This window comes from Stomoxys calcitrans, chromosome 2 (genome assembly GCF_963082655.1).
Source record: "Stomoxys calcitrans chromosome 2, idStoCalc2.1, whole genome shotgun sequence".
Classification (NCBI taxonomy): Eukaryota; Metazoa; Arthropoda; class Insecta; order Diptera; family Muscidae; genus Stomoxys; species Stomoxys calcitrans.
This window is the reverse complement of record NC_081553.1, coordinates 130,509,085-130,525,975: the sequence shown is the minus strand read 5'-3', so window position 1 is coordinate 130,525,975 and position 16,891 is coordinate 130,509,085. Positions and strand designations below refer to the sequence as shown.

At 37.4% G+C, this 16,891-nt stretch overlaps 2 protein-coding genes across 6 annotated transcripts in view; both read right to left on the bottom strand.

Annotated features, from left to right (window-relative positions):
- LOC106093483 (RYamide receptor) overlaps positions 1 to 16,891 on the bottom strand; it is an 814,074-nt gene that overhangs the window by 597,499 nt on the left and 199,684 nt on the right. The gene's annotated exons all lie outside the window — the stretch shown is intronic.
- Positions 12,959 to 14,251, bottom strand: LOC106086760 (phospholipase A1). Its single transcript, XM_013251559.2, has 2 exons — positions 14,166 to 14,251; positions 12,959 to 14,101 (listed from the first exon to the last, which is right to left on the bottom strand). The coding sequence occupies exons 1-2, from the start codon at positions 14,203 to 14,205 to the stop codon at positions 13,083 to 13,085; spliced, it is 1,059 nt and encodes a 352-aa protein (XP_013107013.2). The 5' UTR covers positions 14,206 to 14,251; the 3' UTR covers positions 12,959 to 13,082.

Sequence of the window (16,891 nt, the reverse complement as noted above, 5' to 3'; positions counted from 1 at the left end):
CGAAATTTTGTGTGATCTCCAAATTTCGGATGGGGTACCTAGGGGGACTGCCCCACCCTAAAACCTACCAAACATATATTTAGACCAATCACGACAATACGGGACTCAAATGAAAGGTATTTAGGACAAATAAACGTATCTGATATCCAATTGTCGTATCAAGGTTGGACCACCACAAGCCCCAAAACACCCCTAAATAGGACATATTTACCGACCATGGCAATATGGGACTCAAATGAAAGGTATTTGTGAGTAGAATACGAATCTGATATCCAAATGTGGGACCACGTTTCTGGGGGTCCACCCCTTCCCCAAAACAACCCCCAAATAGGACTTATTTACTGACAATGGGAATATGGAGCTTAAATAAAAGGTATTTGAATGCAGAATACGAATCTGATATCCAAATATGGGAACAAGTGTTTAGGGGGCCGCCTCTCACCAAAATCATCCCCCAAAGGGCACAAATTTACGACCATAGCAATATGGGGCTCAAATGAAAGGTCTTTGGGAGTAAAGAACGAATTTGATATCAAAATTCGGAAAAAGTGTCTATGGGGCCACGCCACCTGCACAACACCACCCAAATAATAAGTATTTGCTGACTATTGCAATATGAGGCTCAAAAAAGATGGGTTTTAAAGTGAAACATGAATCCGATATATATTTTCGAGGCCAATCCACTGAGTGGCCGCCCATCCCCCAAAACACCCCTCAAGCCGGTCATGATAGCCGTCTATGGAAGTATGGGGCTCAAATTAAAGGTGTGTGGGAGTAGACCACGTATCTAATATCAACATTAGGGGCCAACTGTCTAGCTGACGTCCCACCACCATAACAACCCCCAAATAGGACGAATTTGCTCACAATTTGGGTCTTAAAGAGAGGGAAACTAAATATTCATAGTTTTTAGGGCAATACCCCAAACCGGACATATTTGGTGACTGTTACAATAAGGAGTTTAAATGAGATTAGAAAACGAATTTGATAACCTATTTTGGGGCCATGTGTTTGGGAGACGCCTGTAAACTCCCCCTCAAAACCTATGGCAGTATGGGGTTTTAATAAATGGTATTTGAGAGAAGAGCACGATGCTGATATTTTTTCAGAGCCAAGTATCTGAGGGACAACCTCTCCCCTGAAAACATCACTAAATCAGACATCATGAGAATATCGGGCTGAAATGAAGTATTTTATGATTGGAGTACACCTTACATCCAAACTTAAATTCGTAGACCAATAAAGATTATATGGGATTCCGATAAAGCCACTTATATTGTTAAACTGTTAGTCAAGCGATATACTATTTTCATAGCATGGTATTTTACTAAAAGATCTTTAATTGTCGAAAATAAATATTCCAAGGAAACTTTTGTTCCATATAAAGTAAAATAAGGCGCAGCGGAGCGGGCCCGGGTCAGCTTCTCGTCCGATTTGCAGAAATATTGCAATCAATTGGTCATTTGGAAACCGATTCTCTCGAAATACCGCAGGAAGGATTTTTTTTTGCTTCTCGACATTATAGATGAATTTTATAGAAATCGGTTCAGATTTAGATGCCATATGTGTATATCGCCTGATTTTAACTTCAAGAGTCACAGCAAGTGCATTTATTGACCCTTCTTGCCAAAAATTTTACAAAACGCTTTCCTCGACGATTGCCACAGTATCTGCAGGAAAGATTTTCTCGTGGCTCTCGATATTACTAGTGAATTTCATAGAAATCGGTTCAGATTTGGATATAGCTGTCATATATGTATATCGCCAGATTTTCACCCCAAGACCCACTGCAAGCGCATTGTTTGACCAATCTTGCCAAAATTTTGCACAACGCTTTCCTCGACGACTACCTCATTATCTGAGAAGTTTGCTCGAAATCTTATCGAGGCAAAGCCATGCATAAAATTAAATCGAACGACAAATGTCTTCGCAAATTGCAAAATACAAAACAGATCTTGGCCGAAATTGCACAAAAAAGTCGAATATCTCCGAAACCAAAGGAGATATTGTAGTCCTCAAGCGGACATTTTTGTAGGGATTTTTGAGCACTATCTAGTAAAAAATTTTGAAAATCAGACCATAAATGAACTTTTGACAGCCCGAACAATTTGATGAAATACCGAGGTGACCAACTGCCAAAAGGCGCCCGGACAACCTAGGGCCTTGAAGGTTTGCACACGATCTCATTAACACCTCAGCTCATTCAAATTTCAAAGTGATATCTCTACCTGTTCTCACACAGCATATTTTAAGCTAGTTTTTTTCGATTTTCTCCAACTATGCGTCGTGTCATCACGGATTATCGTTAACCGATCGCCAGAGTATTTCGTATTTTGGTTATTGGAATAAAAATAAAACAAATAAAAGCGTGCTAAGTTCGGACGGGCCTAATCTTATATACCCTCCACCATACATCGCATTTGTCAAGGTCTTTTCCAGGTAACTCTTAATATGCAAACTAAGGATAACGAATTAAATTTGCCAAGCTATTAAAACTATATCAGGTTATGGACCGATTCAGGGCATACTTGGTTTGGATGTTAGTGGAAGTCATTAAGCAAAATTCCAGCCAAATCGCATAAGAATCGGCAGATCGGTTTATATGGGAGATATATCAGGTTATAAACCGAATATGATCATACTTGGCATAGTTTTTGGAAGACGAAACAAAACACTTCATGCAAAATTTTAGGCTGTATCGGATAATAATTCCGCACTCTAGAGGCTCAAGAAATCAAGATCCCAGATCGGCCTTTATGGCTGCTTTATCAGGTTGAAAAAAAATTTATTCCATTAAGCGAATTATAATTCTTTTTCAAACCTCTGGAAAAAGAAGTAGATAATTAGGCGAAAAAGTAATGCTCTGCTCATAGAGGGGAAAATGGCAAATCTATTATAGTGGCAACCCTTGAAACCGTCATGGCTACGATTGCCGAGGTCATTTTTGTTTATTTTATCGGTTTAATTGGTTATTTTTTTTTTTCTTTCTTTATTTATTTCCGAAAAAATAAATTAAGCAAAGTGCAGTTTTGGTTTGTGAACAAAAACATATGATTACTGCCAAATTTCGCTGTCGAAACACTTAAAAACGTTTGGGAATATTCCGAAAGCAGATTAGAATACCATCACCATCAAGTCGTAATTGTGTTATGACTCGTAATATCCCATGGTTCGTGATTTTCTCGTGAGTTGTGATTAGTGATTTCTTAACGCACGAAGAATTTTAATTCAACCACACTCACTCACGATCACGTGATTAGATTTGGATTTCACTCACGAATCACGTGACTCACGCGTCCTACATGCGTGACACGACCACTCACGTACATAACTCTATTTCAGAGCCTGTTCACTATTTCAAAGCTAGAATCATACAATTTTGCATAAATGTTGGTCGTAGGCGCGAGAAAAGTGGGAAATGGAGACATTCGTGCGTTAAGGTACTAAAACGTACCAAAAAGTACAAAAACTAGGGTTTTTTGGCGGCAAAATAAAAGGACGTCTCGAATAACTAAGGATTGGAAAAAAAATTCTCAAAATCGTACCGAAAGTGGGAGAAATAGTACGTTTAGTATAGTAATTAGTACATTATTTGCAACTTGAGCTGTGAATTTTGGTACATAGGTACACTATAGCAACCTAAGTTAGAGACTTAATGCGTTTTTGGACATTTGTACATTTGGGTACTAAAACGTACCAAAAAGGTAGGACCCCATATCGATTTATATCGAAGCTATATCAGGTTATGGACCGATTTGAACAATTCTTAGCACAGTTGTTAAAAGTCATAACAAAACACTCCATGCTAAATTTCAGCTAAATCGGATAATACTTGCGTACTCTAGAGGCTGAAGAAGTCAAAAACCCAAATCGGATTATATGACAGCTATATCATTTTATGGACCGATTTGAACCATTCTTAATATAGTTGTTGGAAGTCATAACAGAACACGTCATGCAATATTTCAGCCAAATCGGATAGGAATTGCTCCCTGTAGAGGCTAAAGAAGTCAAAACCCCAGATCGGTTTATATGGCAGCTATTTCAAAACGTGGACCGATATATCTCATTTGCAATCCCAACTGACAAGAAGTTAGCTTTACTCCTTCGAAAGTTAGCGTGCTTTCGACAGAAAGACGGACGGACATGGCTAGTTCGATTTAAAATGTCATGTCGATCAAGAATATATATACTTTATGGGGTCTTAGACGAATATTTCGAGGAGTTACAAACAGAATGACGAAATTAGTATACCCCCATCCTATGGTGGAGGGCATAAAAATAATAGTGGAATTGGGAGACGACATACATTTAGTGCAGCAGTTGGTACTATTTGGTACTTTCTGTATGGATTGTGCTAGAGCCCTGAAATTTGGCATGTAGATAAAACTGGAATATATATTTTGGGTATCTGAACGATAATTTCAAAATTTTTACATTTTGTTACAAAATAGTAAATTAGGTACCAATGTTTAAATAAAGTGTAGATCTTGGTACTGTTTGGTACCTTTTTTACGGGTTGAGCCTGAGCTCTTAAATTTGGGATGCAGCTATATCATGATAATATATATTGGTCGACCTGATTTTTTTTTTTTTTAAATTCTTCATTTAGGAAATAAAACGTTCCAAATGGCACTTTCTTTAAGAATAGAGCTAAAGCGTTCAAAATTTATTTATTAATTCGTACGTTTCGGTACTAAATATTGTAGTACTTTCTTTGCGGTTTGAGCTAGAGCTCTGAAATTTGGAATGCAAGTACACCTGACATTATATGTTGGGCGATTAGAAGATTTTTTGAAGTTCGTGCACTTGGGAACTAAAACATACAAAATGGTAATTTTTTACCGATTGAGCTAAAGCTCTCCAAATTGCGGTATAGTTACTAATTGGCAATATATATTGGGCGACTAGAAGATTTTTTTGAAATTCGTACATACTGGTACTAAAACGTTCAAAATGGTACTTTATTTACAGATTTAGCTAAAGCTCATAAAATTATGATTCAGTTACATCTTGCACATCGGGTGACTAAAATATTTTTTTGAAATTCGTACATTTAGCTACTAAAACGAACAAAATGTAACTTTCTTTGAGCTGTGAATTTTGGTACATAGAGCTACAGCTCTCATACAGTTACACCTTGTCAGCCTATTTATGCAACTTGGAGATTTTTGGAAATGCATACATTTAGGCACTACAGCGGCGGTAGCGAAGCAGAGCGCCCTATGCTCAAATTCGGTTTTTTGCCCATAAAAAGCGCATTTATTGTTATATGTTGCTGACATTTGACACAGAGAGTTAAGTTAATCCCCTCCACATATTTTTGCAAGTTGGTCTAGATCGATCAAGATTTGCATGTAGCTGCCATATAGACCAATATCTCGATTTAAAGTCTTGGCCCCAAAAAAAGGGGCATTTACAATCCGATTTAACTGAAATTTGACACAGTGAATTATATTAGGATTTTCGACATCCATGTTGTATATAGTTCAGATCGGTTCATTTTTAGATACTGCGGTTACTAAAAAGACCAATATCTTTTTTTGAACTGGATAACACCTTAGCTAAAACCATGTACAATTTCAAGGAGATGGCTCTATCTCTTCCAAAATGGCAGAATTATTTCAACTTTTTTTTTCCCCATCCCACTGTGCGTTATCTCGTGGAGGCTAAACTTTTCGACTGTTGGATCAAAAATGTCTTCCTTCCCTATCTTCGCATTAAAATCTCCCAGAACGATTTTAATATCATGGATGGGGCAGCGGTCATATTCTCTCTCTAGGCGCTTGTAAAAAAATATCCTTGGTCTGCTCGTCCTTGTCTTCCGTCGGGGCGTGGGCTCAATTAAGGCTAATGTTGAAGAATTTAGCATTTATGTGGATTGTGACTAGCCACTAGCTCCAAGATCCGACGTTCGCCTCAAGCCGCCCCTAACCAAAGAACAGCCGCTGATATTGGCCGTTGGTTATTTTAAGGCATCAATAACTCACCTTTTTATCTCTACTTGTATTTATAAATACTCGCCACGAGCAATAATTACTGCAAAAATTTTTTTGAACTAACCTAATACAATCCATTCAAAAAATTAACTGATTTCGATACTTCTAGTGACGCTATTTTCTGTCAATGACTATATATAAGCTCATAAATGTTAAAGTTGAGTATAGTTTAGATTGGTATACTTTTAGGAGTTGCCTGAAAACCTAATCTACCGTTTAGTTTTTTGATTTACCTAACCCTTCCAACGCCAATGTTGCTTAAGGGCATTTTCACGACTGTCGTAATCTGTAAACGATACATTTGCTTGTTTCTACTGAAATTTAGTGCTAACGGTTTTTAATGTGTATGCAAAAAGACTTTGGAATTGAAAATTCAGGAAAGTTTTTTGAAGCTGATTATTTCGTTTTCAAAACAGTTAAAATGATGCATATCAAGGTTTGTTCATGACAGATACCACCCACCTAATACGCTTCAATAAGTAGTGTAGTTCGATCGGGATAATATGGGAATTAAACGGAAGGGGTATGACAGTAGAGTTCGAATTTAATGGTGATGCGAGGATTTAAGTACCTAGGTCACGTCCTGCCGTTTAGCCGGATATGTAGATCTCGATATTAAAGGACTCAAATAAATTGTCTTTTGAGTCTAAGCGTCGGCGGTATCAAATTCGGCACGAACATTGAGTGGTATAAGGTATATCCATATGTTGAACGATCTGAACCATATATGCAGCTTTATCCAAATCTAAACCGATCTGGACCAAATTGTAGAGGGATGTCGAAGGGCCTAATACAACTTACTGTCCCAAATTTCTATGGCAATAAGGTGCTCTAATAATAGGTATTTGATAGTAGAAAACAAATTTGATATCCAATTTTGAGGCCAAGTGTTTTGGGTTCTCACCCCATAAACCTCTTTTAAACCAATTGCAATTGAGGCAAAAAAAAAGAATTTAACATATTTAACACAATACTGACATTGTTTTAGGGCTAAGTGCCCACCCTACATACCCCTCAAACTGGATAAAATGGGCTCAAATCTGATATCTGTTTTACGGCCAAGTGTTTCAGGGACGACTCAAATGTGTTTTTTTTTTTTTGGGTAGAGTATGAATCTGATATCCACTTTCGTGGCAAAGTGTTTGGCTACACTAATCCACCACCAAAACCCAGAGAATGAAATAGATCTAACATCCAAAGTTTAATCGGCCCTTTTTTAAAATCGCCAGATCTCGGATATGGGTGGGTCGATTAACGCGAAATTTAGTTCGTTTATAGAAACTCAAAAACATAAATTTGGTATACAGTAGACTCCGCTTTACTGGAACTAAAAAAAAATCCATATTTTGTTTCAGTTATCCGATATTTTCTCTAAAACGAAGTTCGGATTACTGAAATTTATTTCAGTAAAGCAGTACATTACCCCACAAAAAAACTCTTAACTTTTTCACATAAAATCCATATATTTTTTAAGTATTTGTCGTTGAGTTAAAAAAAATTATTAATAAAAGTATTTTGTAAATGTAAAAATAAAAGTTTAAAACAGAAATTAAAAGAACTCTGTCTTCAAAAAAAAAAAAAAAAGATAATAATAATAATAATAATAAATTAACAATTCAGTCTCTCATTAATAAAAATAAAAAAATATATATAAAAATTCAGTCTCACAATACAGTTAATATTACAAATCAAACATTATGTCCTTTAAAATAATCTTTAATTTGACTTTGAGTCATTTGTTTTTAATTTGCATGGGCTATTTCATTTTCAAGCTCATTAAGCAAGTTGCGTGCTTTAAAATTATCCGAAAAAAAATCTTTCAATTGCCATATTAACTTATACGCCTCTGGAACAGTTAGTTTCGGAAAAGCCTCAACAGTCAAATCCTGGCAACACTCCAAATCCTTCTCTATTTCAATAAAGTTTTCTATTTCATTTTCTAATGTCCCAGAACATAAAGATGTAAAAGTTGCTTCGAAATAATAAGCTTTCTATAGAAGCACTTGAATGACCTTATTATGCCTTGGTCCAATGGTTGAATAATTGACGTGGTGTTTGGAGGTAAATATTCAATTCTTATGTTTTTTAATGTAACGTCATCGGATATTTTGTGACAGTCAGCATTGTCAATAAACAAAATAAAGTTTTTTTTTTTACTGAAACTTTAAGTCAATTTCTTTGGTAATTTCTGTCCATAAAATACTTGTCATCCAAACTTTCTTATTAGCAGAATAATTTACAGGCAAGTTCTTTCCTTTAAAGCATGTAGCGTTTGAAGATTTACCAACACTGAAGACGTATTTATCACTTCCCGTAGAGTTTGTTATAAAAAGAAGTGTGATTCGGTCTTTCGAAATTTTGCTGCCTGATCCCTGATCGGACCTGTTTGCTAAAGTTTCACCTGGTAGAGCTTTATAGTCCGAGTACTCGGGCAATATGTTCTTAATCCATTCACTTGCTGCAACAGTATTCGCTGACTTTTTTTCTCCATGCTGCTTTTTAAAGTGAATGTTTTCTCTTTTCTTCCAACGCTCTAGCCACCCTATAGTTGGTACAAAATCTATATTCATAATATGAGCCAAGTCTTTCGCCTTTTGCATAATAATAGGCCCTGATATTGTTGCTTCCTTTGACCTCATATTTGTAAACCAGAGATGTAAAGCATCTTCCACTTGATTATTCGAACCTCCTTTAATGCGATTCATAAGAATGTTCTTTTTTTTGTGGCAATGCTCGAAATTGATTTCTCATTTTTTAAAATTCTGCAAACCATGGCTGCGCTACAATCAAACTGTTCATAAATGATCTTTCTCGGCACTCCTGTTTTAATTTTCTCAATAATTTCAAGTTTCTTTTTCATAGTCAGGCATGTGTATTTTGAAGAATTTCTCTTTTAAAATATACAATAATAATAAAATAAATAAATTTGTGGTAAATAATTAAACTTGTTTCCTATTTCTACCTTTGTTCCAGACATTTTATTTATTCCGTTTTTATATCTGCAGTAAGCTTTATGCCAAAAACATAGGACACACATAAATTACGTCTGCATCTGTTCGCATTTCAAAAACAACTAATATAACTTAATATATACAAACACACAATACAAAGGCATACACATTGTATACGTTTTGTTGTTAGATGTTTATTCAGAATTTCTGTATATGTACTGTGTCAATTCATTTTTTAACGGACAAACATGCAAAATTTCTTCAGCCTAAAATTATGTATCGATTTCTAAAAAATGAAGATTTTATTTTTTTTCACTAAAGCGAAGTAGGTTTCATGCAAAACGTAGATTTGGATGCACTTTTGTTTTTCAGTAATGCGATATTTTCAGTAAACAGATGTTTCACTAAAGCGAAGTGAATAAGACTAGATGAGGTAAAAATTAGTGCGGGGATTTGTGTCGTTTTCAGTTATCCGATATTTTTCAGTAAAGCGTGTTACGCTAAAGCGGATTCGACTGTACTTATTTAAGGTGGGATGTCAGTGGCGGCCGCCCCATCTCCAAAGACCGCCAAATGGAAATTTAAACCAATATTGGCAATATGGGGCTCAAATTAAAGTTATTTGAGACTAGGGCACGAATCTGATATATGGGAGTCCATCTCACCCCCACCAACACCCCCGTACTCGACATATTTACCGACCATAGCAATATAAGGCTGAAATGAATTAAATTTGGGAGTAAAGCACCAATATGATATCCACATTGGGGCGAAATATATGAAAGACTGTACCAGCACCCCCAAACAGGACTTTTTTTTCCTGACCGTGCGAGTATAGGGCTCAGATGTGGGGCCTTTCCCTAACCCTAATTTTCAGAAACGCCAGATCTCGGTGATGGGTGGTGCGATTTAAGCGAAATTGTTGTGTGCTCTCTCATAGTAACCTAAAAATGAAAATTTGATATCCAAATTTCGGATGGGGTACCTAGGGGAGCACCCCTATCCCCAAAAGCTACCAAATATATATATGGACTAATGACGAGAATATGGGACTCACATGAAAGGTATTTAAGAGTAGAACACGTATCTGATATCCAATTGTTGGCATTAGTGTTTGGGCGACCACCCCAACCCCCAAAACACTTCTTAATCGGAAATATTTACAGATCTTGGCAATATGGGACTCAAATGAGCGGTATTTGCGAGTAGAATTCGAATTTGGTATCGAAATCTGGGGCCAAGTTTTTGGGAGTGCACCCCTTCCGCAAAACACCCCCCAAACACGACTTATTTACTCAACAAGGCAATATGGGGCTCAAATAAAAGGTATTTTAGTGTAGAATACGATATCCATATCTGATATCCAAATGTGGGACCAAGTGTATGGGGGTCCGCCCCCTCCAAAAACAACTCCCAAAGTGAACAAATTTACTACAATAGCAATATGGGGTTCAAATGAAAGGTCTTTGGGAGTAAACCACGATTCTGATATCAATATTTGGAAAAAATCTGTATGGGATCACCCCAACACCTATAACACCACCCATATAGGACATATTTGCTGACAATTCCAATATGGGGCTGTTGCAAGAAGTAATTTACAGTAGAACACGAATCTGATATATATTTTTAGGGCCAAGTTACTGAAGGGCCGCCCCATCCCCCACAACACCCCCGAAACCGGTCATGTTTGCCGACTATGGAAATATGGGGCTCAAATGAAAGGTATTTGGAAGTAGACCACAAATCTGATATCAACATTCGGGACCAACTGCCTAGGGGACGTCCCACCCCCATAACAACCCCCTAAATAGGACGTATTTGCCCAAACCTTACATATTTGCTAACTTTTGCAATAAGGGGTTTAAATGAAAGGTATTTGAGATTAGAAAACGAATTTGATATCCAATTTTGAGCCCAATGGCGATATGGGTTTTAAATAAATGATATTTAAGAGTAGATCACTATGCTAATATATTTTCAGTGGTTAGTGTTTGGGCGACCACCCCACTCCCCAAAACACCCCTAAATCGGGCATATTTACCAACCACGTCAATGTGGGGCTCAAATGAAAGGTATTGAGGGTCTTTACCTTCCCTAAAACACCCCACAAACATCAATTATTTGCTGACCGTCGCAATATGGGGCTCAAATAAAGGTATTTGGGAGTAGAATACTAATTTGATATCCATGTATTCGGGGCACAGCCCCTTTCCCAAAACACCCCCCGAAGAGTAAAAATTTTGGGGCCAAATGTTTAAGGACGCCTCATCCATTAACTCTCCTTAAACCAATGGCAATATGGGGTTTAAATAAATGGTATTTGTGAGAAGACCACAATGCTGATATTTTTTCAGGGCCAAGAGTCTAAGGGACCACATCACCGCCGAAAACACCCCTAAATCGGACATCATGACAATATCGAGCTGAAGTAAAGGATTTTAATAATGAAGTTTATCTAAAACTCGAACATTAATGACCCTAAACCCTCCGAGGGAATTCATAGACCAGTAAAGATCATATGGGATACAAACAAAGGCATCTAAATTGTTATGCTTTTGCGATATACATATGTACATTATTTTCGTAGCATGCTATTTCACTAAAAGCTCTTTAATTGTCGAAAATAAATATTCAAAGGATAATTTTTTTTCCATATAAAGTAAAAGAAGGCGCAGCGGAGCGGGCTTGGTTCAGCTAGTAATCTATAAAGACGAAATTTAGCTCAGGCCAGGGCCGCTTCAGAAATTTCAGCCAGTGCCGGACACCCTTCTACATTATTTTTTTAAGAAAACTGTCATTAATTTTTTTTTTAAGATAAAAATTTAATTACGTGACAAAATTTTTATAAATTTTTTTCATACCATATTTTTATGCATTTTTAAAGATTTGTTCTCTACAAAATTTCAGTAAAAAAATCTCTAAAGACAAACTTTTGCTCAGCTTTGGGCCTACCTCGAAATTATTCTTTAAAGCCAAAGTTTAAAAAAAATTTTTTGTGTCTGCTCAATTCAATTCAATGCGACACTACATTCTGCCTTAACCTTTTTAAAGCCTTTATTTTGCTTTTCTATTTTTAATAGAAATAAAAACAAACCCCATTGATCTAATCTGATCACAATTCCAAAAACAAAACGAATTGTTTTTCTATGCAAAGGTTAAACTTCAAAGACATTTTTACTGAAGACATTTTGATAAAATTTTTTCTAAAAACTAAATTTTAATGAAAAAAGAAAATTTTTGGACAAAATTTAAATAAATTATTTTACAAAATGTAGGCGATATTTCATTTTCAATGAAATATCGCCTAAAGACAAAATATGGTTCAGGCCTGGGCCCTCCCGAAATTATTTTTTTCCAAAGGAAATATAAAATTTTCGTAAACTTTTTATTAAAGACAAATTTCATTAAATGATCCTTCGATTAGATTTCTTGGTGCCCTGCGCTAAAGGGTGGAATTCTTATTCTTGCCTCTCAACAGCTCTGTCAAGCTTGGTCCAAATCGAAAAATAACCGAAAGGACGATTTGGTTCCAATGAGTCAAGTTTAGTCCAAATCGGTATATAACCTCATGTAGCTCCCGTATAAACCAAATTACTGATTTGACTTCTTGGGTCCCTGGAGGGCCCCTAGAAGGCGCAGTTCTTGTCCGATTTGACTGAGTTTTGAACTATGACTTTTGGTGTGGCGTCCAATATCCATACCAAGTTTGGTCCGAATCGGTAGATAACCTGATATAGCTCCCATATCAACTCATATAAAAAATTAAATACCACTTAGACACAACGTGGCACACAAGCAATATTCCGTAGCGCCCAGACCAACGGGCGTAGTAACATTTTTAGTACTTTAAGAAAAATGGAGGCTGACAAACAAAAGGAACAAAATTTCAATTGAAGTAAGGGTCGAAGGGGTTAATGATACTATTTTATTCAATCTTAATGAATTCCTTAACCATAAGCTATGTAAGTACTCAACTTATTTACACTCAATTTTGTAAGTAACACACACCCTTTGGGGGTAATTGAAACAAAGTAATTAACTTGTTCACATGGCAGGATGTAACAACAAAAAAATAGATACGTTTTTCAGGATGTATACAAATGTTTTGTTTTTTATTCACGTTGATCATTTAATCATCTTTTTCATAATTAGACCAGTTCCTGACACCAAAGGGAGCACTTCTGTGAACAGGCACATAATATACACCGGGAACCTCTTCTTTGAGATCACGAGCACCCATCAGCACTGGTGAAAACGTGGATCCGCAATCATCAGCAACAGCTTTTTTGTAGTCAGAGCACTTGATGCTGCCAAAGTCATTTAACTCCAAAGCTTCAGCGTAGTAAGTGGTAGAGCGGCCATGGGAGCAAGCACCAGTGAGATCGGCGATACATCCGGGTTGAGTCTCACCGCCATTGGGATAGAAGGCTCCTCGGCCTATGGGTTTAAGGAAACCCAACGTACCTCCATTGGTCTGGATAGACTCAACAAAGACACCATCGGTTTCCGCCAAACGTTTCTTGGGTTTATCATAACTGAAGAGAGGCAGGGCAGGGTCCATGCCAATGATGGTGTGGATTTTGCCGTTTTTGACATTCTTGCCAGTAAAACCAGCCACATGGGCACCCAAACTGTGACCAGCAACGGTCAAAGTATCGAAAGACATCTTGTACTCCTTGTTCAAGAAGTCAACCATGGCAGCAACCTTTTTACCAACCTTAGGTACGGCAATAACAGAACTGGCATAATCCACAGAACGGGCTCGAGCCCAGTCTACAACAATAACGTTGCAATCAAAAGACCTCAAAGCAGCAGCGCGAATGTCCTTGTTCATGCCGGCAGTATAACTTTGGGTCCAACCATGGATGACAAAGTAGGTGGGCTTGCTGCCATCAAAGTGGGAGGCATCAATCGATTTGATGGAGGCGGTGATCTTAGTACCCTTGCTGGGGTTGGCTCTGGTATACAAATAGTATTTGACGGGAACTGTCGACAGGTAAGTCTCAACATCGCTCTCCATGGAGTCCAACAAATTTTCGGCTTCATCTTTGTCTACCCAGTCGAAGGTGCCATCGACGCGGGGCACATACCAACCATTTTCACCATGAATTTGGTTTTCGTTGTCATCAAATGGCTTATTGGCCGTTACTGAGTGTGGAATATGTAAAAATGATTAGAATTCCATAAATTCAGCGATCGCCACACTTCTTACCGGTCACGCAACAGACAGCTAAAATCCACAAAAGTTTCATTTTGTAAAGTGTCGAGCATTGACCAACCCATCAAGGCTTTTTATACTACGCGTGGATGTCTATGAAGGGGAAGGGCTGTTTTCGTGCATTTTTAATTTGTCATATCAAAATTTCAAATCGTACTGATAAAATCCCCTACGTACCAACATGCGAGTGCCCCAGAATGCTTTGTGCCTTCCATGCGAGCCACCAACACTTTATCTATCGAACAATCTGCCACTTTTCCATGAGATAACAGCGGAAAATACAGTATCTTTAAGAGCACAACCTCAAGTGAGGACTTGCGAACTTTGTAAAATGACGACTATTTTTCTTTAAGCCACACTTCTGCACAGAGTTGCTGCGACTTTCACAATTTGCAGATTCAATTTGCCGATCGATTGATGGCACCACAGCGAAAGAATAGGGAAACTATTTTCAGACAATTATTGCGATTGTGATAAGAAGTGTAAAATAAGCTATTCCCATATTGCCTTGGCTATAAATTAAAAAAGCTGTAAGATTTATGGCGTCTAGAGTAACGCACTATATGATGACTGTTATGTTCTTGCATTTGCTAAAGAAGCCGTGAGCGACTGATAAACACATAAACTATTTATTTATTTGAAGAGAGGTTGACTGAGGTTGCAGTTGGAATTTTTACACAATTTTTGAAAAGCACAATGGACTTTAAAAATGATTAAAGTTTTCTGAATTTCGTCCAAGAATATCGTAAAGCAAAAAAAACCTTTTTTGCCTAAGAATATAAAAGTAACAACGAATGAAAGCAGAGGCAAGGCAGATGGCAGACTCCTTCCACTTCGATTGATTTGCAAGTTTAACCCAATGAAGTGTCCTAATGTTATGCTTACCACCACTAACGTGGTACAGGTTATCATACCTACGTGAATTTCTTTGTAGCACCAAAAAAGAGAAGAGTTAAACCCATTGCCAATCAATTCCTGCTGCCACCATTTCTAAGGCTTTTGTCTTTGAGTGCAGATCCCAAATCAATCGATTTCCCGATTTGACTTCAAAAGCCTCTAGAAGGAGAATTCTTATCCAAATACAAAAAATCTATTAAGATTGCTTGCTATAAAAAAGAATCGCACAAGCGATCCATGGTGAAGGGCAAGGCGGATTTAAAAAGGTGGTCTCACGCGAACAGCCGGCCAGATTTAACGGCATTAAGATGTCACTCTAGAGCCTTCAAAAATTGAGATATTGAGCTGAAATTTGGCACAGATACGTCTTTTTGATGCTTGCTGGTTAAGTTCTTGAACAGGCCAAATCGGACCATATTTGGATATAGCTGCTATATAGACCGATTTTTCGATAAAGGGTCTAGTGCCCATAAAAACTTTATTTTTCATCCAATTTTGCTGAAATTTGAAATAGTGAGTAGCTTAAGTCTTCCCGACAACTGACCGAATATGGTTCAGATCGGACTATAGATATAGCTACCATATAGGCCGATCACCCGATAAAGGGTCTGACTATAATAAAAGCTTTATTTATTACCCGATTTCGCTGAAATTTGCAACAGTGAGTTATTTTAAGCCTCCCGACATCTGACCTAAATATGGATTAGATCGATTCTTATTTAAATATAGCTGCCATGCAGACCAATCTCCCGATAAAGGGGCTGAAGCCCATAAAAGCTTTATTTATTACCCCATTTCGCTGAAATTTGAAACAGTGAGTTTTTCCGATCCTTACAATATTCGACCTTAATATGGTTCAGATCGGTTTATAATTGGATATATCTGCCAAAAACGCCAATATTTAGTTCTACAAAGTTGAATAGGGACATGTATATTAGACCATTCAATGTCCGTGCCGAATTTGGGTGCTTAAGTTATCCAATTATCACCGGATTGTGACGAAGTGGAATTTACATATATACCCGAAGTGGTGGGTATCCAAAGTTCGGCCCGGCCAAATTTAATGCCTTTTTACATTTTTAAAGATTGCAAAAAGTTTCTGTGTGCTGCTGAAAATCGAACCTGTGTTCCATCCATCCATGGGTGTTTACAAATGCCTTACTACATTGCCTCACAGCCGCCTATGTACATACAATGTTTTAAGAGTCATTTGAACTTAAGGTTGGTTAACTGCATACACATTTCGTGCGAATGATGTTCACAACGGTCGGTGTGTGAAACAACAACGCGAGTTCACAAAGTCAACCACATATGTTGGCAATATTTTCAACAACGCCTATATATGATACTGACATCTTTGTTGCATGAATTTACAACGTTTTTTACTATCAGTGTAGGCCTCAATGTCCATTTGAGGTATTATTTTCGGGGGAAGGGTTCGATCCCTCAGACACTTGGGGCAAACCATTTAGGAAAAGTGGCAAACTTCTTACATATCAATGAGTGCTGTCCGATTCAAGTTTAAGCTCAATGATAAGAGACCTCCTTTTTATAACCGAGTCCGAAAGGGGTACCGCAGCTCGACACCTATTTGGGAAAAGTTTTTACATGACTTTTATGCAAGGCATTGTACCTCACAAATGTCGCTAGCATTAGAAAGGAGAACACCATAGTTAAAAAATTGTTTCTCATTTTTTCATCACGATTCTAACCTAAGCGTTCTGCGTCATAAGCGAATATGCTTACCTCCGCGCTACGGGTACCGCAGCTCGACACCTCTTTGGGAGAAGTTCTTAAGTAGTATATATAAGGGGGTTTTAGAA